The sequence below is a fragment of the Cariama cristata genome, unplaced genomic scaffold (genome assembly GCF_000690535.1).
Source record: "Cariama cristata isolate BGI_N322 unplaced genomic scaffold, ASM69053v1 scaffold38301, whole genome shotgun sequence".
NCBI lineage: Eukaryota > Metazoa > Chordata > Aves > Cariamiformes > Cariamidae > Cariama > Cariama cristata.
In genome coordinates this window covers 313-4766 of record NW_009598184.1, presented here as the reverse complement: position 1 = coordinate 4766, position 4454 = coordinate 313, and the positions used below count along the sequence as shown (strand labels likewise).

At 39.9% G+C, this 4454-nt stretch overlaps 1 protein-coding gene across 1 annotated transcript; it reads right to left on the bottom strand.

Moving 5' to 3' along the window:
• Positions 1 to 1238: 1238 nt before the first annotated feature.
• On the bottom strand, positions 1239 to 2537 carry FAM206A (family with sequence similarity 206, member A; the record flags this gene model as incomplete). Its single annotated transcript, XM_009709185.1, has 4 exons — positions 1239 to 1367; positions 1438 to 1507; positions 1579 to 1655; positions 2408 to 2537. Coding segments are annotated over 4 exons (406 nt in total), but the record flags the coding sequence as incomplete, so codon positions are not given.
• Positions 2538 to 4454: the final 1917 nt, after the last annotated feature.

The window sequence follows — 4454 nt, the reverse complement described above, 5'->3', positions numbered from 1 at the left end:
TAATTACAGCACTTAGAAATGCAGGAACTCCCATTTGAAAATAACACTTGCTGAATTTTCAATATTGCTTTCATTTGTGGAAAGTCAAACCAGGTTAATTTGAAGTAAAACTGTTGACCTTTGTCACATCTAATAGATGTCCCATTACTTAGCAATTACAACACCAGCTAGTCTAATGGTTATGTATTTTTATAATGTGAATGCCTTTCCTACACTCACTATTGATACCAGTTTTGTAATTAATGCTTTTGAATGTCTTAATGGATGTTTCAACCCAAAGATGCTGCTAATAGACATTTTATATAAAGAACCTTGTGCTGCATATGCTATATGTAACACTACTGTTGAAGTCTGTAAACTCATCTCTGGCCTGTTTCAGTCTATGTATTTGATAAAGCAGAATCAGGAACGTAGTCTGAAAGGCTGTGGCCTAAAGCACTGAAATGTTATCTTAGTTATGAGTTATACCTGCAATGAAGTAGTTTTAGGGAAAAAAAAACAAAACCTCTTTCAATAGCTGCACCACTGAATTCTAATCTTGTCGACATGATTCAGGTTTCCAAAAGTCTTATTTCTAAGTGATTACTCAACCCTTTTTTCCTTTACCCTCTTTATTTGTAGATGGAAGTTGTTGCTTCCTTTTTTATTAAAACTTACTGAGCAGAATTTGAATTGCATGTAGAACCACTTAAGTATTATGTAGACTTTATATCATACCATTTAAAATTTAAGAAAATAGATACTGATTATGACAAACTTCTGTGCAAAGGACATTATTTGACTTCAGGATGCCATGAAAATACAATCTGGTGTGAAATACGTATTTTCGAGTTTATCTGCTCTTTGTACACGGGCTTCTGTTGCATTTTTATTTTAATTCACCTTTGTCAAACTCCGTATTGTATTAGTTTAGCTAGATTAAGTGATAGCTAAATCATACGATTTTTCTGTCTGTATTATGCTTGCACTCAGCAGAAGCAAAGCTGCCTGTGGAACATACAATACTCTCCAACATATCATTCTGTGCTTACTTAAAAACTTGTAGTGCTAGAATTCAGAGAAAAAGAGAAAGCAAATTTTAATATACAATCTATTTGAACTGCTTTATTCTTGTATAAATCAAGCATTTAAGTTCCACTTTTAACAGGCGCTAGACCTTTCAATACCTTGAAAGTTACAGTGTACAATACAAGTAGCTTATTTAGTATCAAATACAGCTGATAACTGTATAATTAATTTCATGAAGAAGAATTAAGACGTTTCAACAAAACTTCCTCGTACTCCTTCTGCGTCAGAAGTCCTTGAGTTATACTCTTGCTTTCTTCAAATTTGGGTAGAACCACTGCGATGTATCCCTCGGTTGATGGCTAAAAAGCAAGACTGAAGTTAGCAATGAAATAAAAGTTAGAAAAAAAAAAATGCAAGAAAGTCTCTTACCTTTTCTTGCAGAATAGCGGGATTGCTAAGAATGTTTTCATTCACTTCTATCAGTCGTCCTCGTATACAACTGCAAAAGTGTTTAGGTTCAGTAGAAGTGCGTGGTATGTCAAGGTAGGAAGAAAAAGGGAAAATCCTTACCTGTAAATGGTGTATTCCTCTCCATCTGACGAAGATATCCTGCACAGAGGGGCAAGTTCTGTTAAAAACTGAGCTCCCTGCATTTGAAAAATAAACAAACAAACATATACTTCTAATTATACAAGGCTTTTTAAAATATTACCATCAGCAACCTAAGTTTGTAAGCTTCTCAGAACAAAGCAAGGAAGTGTGATAGTTACAGATCATTGCAAGTTACATAGCTTTGCTTCCTAACAGAAGGGAAGATGCCAACTTAAGTTATGTGCACAAATGGAATAGAAGCTTGTTAAGAGCTTACAAATGTAGTCATAATTCAGCTTTTTGCGGAGGAACAGATTTGTGGTTTGATCTGATTAAAATCAGGGGAGAGAGGAGAAAACCAGCACTGTTGATTTCAGTATAACCCGGTTAAACTACACATATTGGAAAACCCACCATGAAACACACTGAACTAGCCCATCTGCTATCTAGGTCTGTGTGAGACAAACATTCGTCTCCAAATCCTCGGCATTTTGGTGGAAACAAATTTTTATCTTTTCAGGGATGTATAAGTCCCTTCTGTACACGGTAAAAAAAAATGGCTAAAAGTGACTGTTAGCCTTGGTTTGAGCAACACTGGAAGCTACCGATGCTGCAGGAGCACTGTAAGACCCTGGCTGGGACAGTGAGACAGGCAGCTCTTCAGAAAGTCTGAATTATTCAGCTGTGGAGGGGCTGTTTTAAAATAAAATGCAAAGGTAGCTGGTAAGTTTCTAGCCTAGAAAGGACAGAAAGTCTCAGGCAGTGCGAGAGATTAAAATGAAAATGAACCAAATCAAAAAGCCATTACCCTTTTTGACTTCCCAGAGACCTTATTCTGGAGCCTGCTACAGTTGGCACTGATTTGGTAATTAATGCTTTTAATTGTTTTTCCACTTTGAAGGAGAGGATGGGCTTCTGCCAAGGTGATCACACAGATTCTGCAAAAAAACCCTATATTATTATGCTGTAGTTGTGAGGAGCCATGTTCTCATGTGCCTCTAAGAAAGCTCCACAACCTTCTCTGCCTATACTGGTAGGATTTAAAACTGACACTGACTACTTCATTTGGGCTCCTACTCTAAAATGCTAGCAAGACTTCCAGTGGTGTGAAAGCTGTTGTTTACTTTCACTCTTTAAAGCACAGTATTCTTCCCTCTATAATTTAGCAGGAAAGTTAAGCTGATGATTCAGCCTACTGCAGCAGGAGTCACAGGATGGGCACCCACCAGGCCCAGGGAAGAAGCAAGGACAGACAGGGCTGGGTGACAGCATGGGGGTTGAGTATAGGGTAACCTAGAACACAATTTACCTGAGCTAACGAAGGAGAACAGAGGATAACTGTTGGCTGTAGATCAGAGACAAATTTTAGTTTCCCACTTACATCCCGGCTTTAGTTAACCTGCTGCTTGCATTTTATCTGTTTCTCAAGGAGGGTTATTTCTTGTCATGAAACTGGAAAGTTTGAGACAAGGCCGGCTGCAGAGACTAGGCCTACCTCCATCCGTGGACTAGAACCATGCTTAATGCACAAACATGGAGAGCCCAGAATTTGCCAATAAATGAACAAAGATGAAACTGTTCTGTTTAAGAAGAGTTTAAAATCTAGAGCAAGGACCAGAATTAACAGAACAGTAACTCTAGAGAAAACCACGGCACAGAACCAGATCTTTCCCTGCGGATGCTGCATCCATCTCCCTGCACTCCTCTTTGCAAGTCCTTGCTGGGCAGCTTCCCGCAAGAGGGACCTGGATCCTGGCGCAGACTTCCAGCTTGCCCCAGCAGCTCAACGCGACCAGAAACGCTACCTCCTCTGGACCCCAGCCTCTTTCTAAGGGGAAGATGACAAATCATTTATTATTTGAGCTGGGTCATCTGTTAGAGCTGAGACCTGGCAAAACAAAAAAAAAATCAACAGAGAATTTTACACTGCTTAGAAATACCAAATGGAGCCACAGCCCCATACATAAAAATGGTAAAATACTTTACAGAGCATTTGGCAAAGCTGCTGTAGAAGCCAAGGGCCCTGATATTTCAGAATTCAAAATAGCAAAATTACACACATTTGGACAAGTGTTTATATTCTTATCTCCTTTCCTCCATATCAACAGGATTTAAACTGTTGTTTATATTAGACAACTGAGACTAATAACTCCATATTTAGTGCAAACGCGAGCGTGTCCTTTCTTGCTGTTGCTGTCCTACCTGTAATTCCCAGGTACTCGGGTTTCTGTTTCCAAAGAACGAGAAAGTGAACTGCGTGAAACAGCCACAGAGAAGCCCCAGCTCTGAAGGGCGCAGTGAGGCGATGGTTCTGCGCCCAGCGTGCCCTTCCCGTTACTCTGAATTCTTAAAAGGAGGCGGCAACCCGCTGGGAACAACAAACACCTCCTCACCTTCCCTCAACAGACGAGCAAGTGGCACTGCCAGTTTGTCTGCGGACAGTAGTTAAAAGTTCTGTTCTTCCTTCAGGGACTTAAACCACCCCAGAACCGCTCAGGATGCCACCAGTCAGCCCGGCAGTCAGGACGGGCTTTAGCCGGGGCAGGCAAGGTGTGTTATTAGAGTCCAAACCAGGTACAGGGTTGATTTATTCCGGCTGACTGGATATCCAGCTACATCAAAGTAGAAACGATGTATGACATTTTTATTTCCCAGCTTGCATTCACTGTCTGTAGTACACAAATGTACAATCAAAAGCAATTTTTAGTTGTATATAGAAAAAGCGAAATGTTTGTTCAAATTGAGCCAATTAATTTCCTAGAAACCAAGTGAAACAGACTACTTCTAAATGTCAGTACAGAAAAGCCTTTTGAAATGTTGCTCTTCTGAAGCTGATGCGAAGGGCCCTTTCAGCA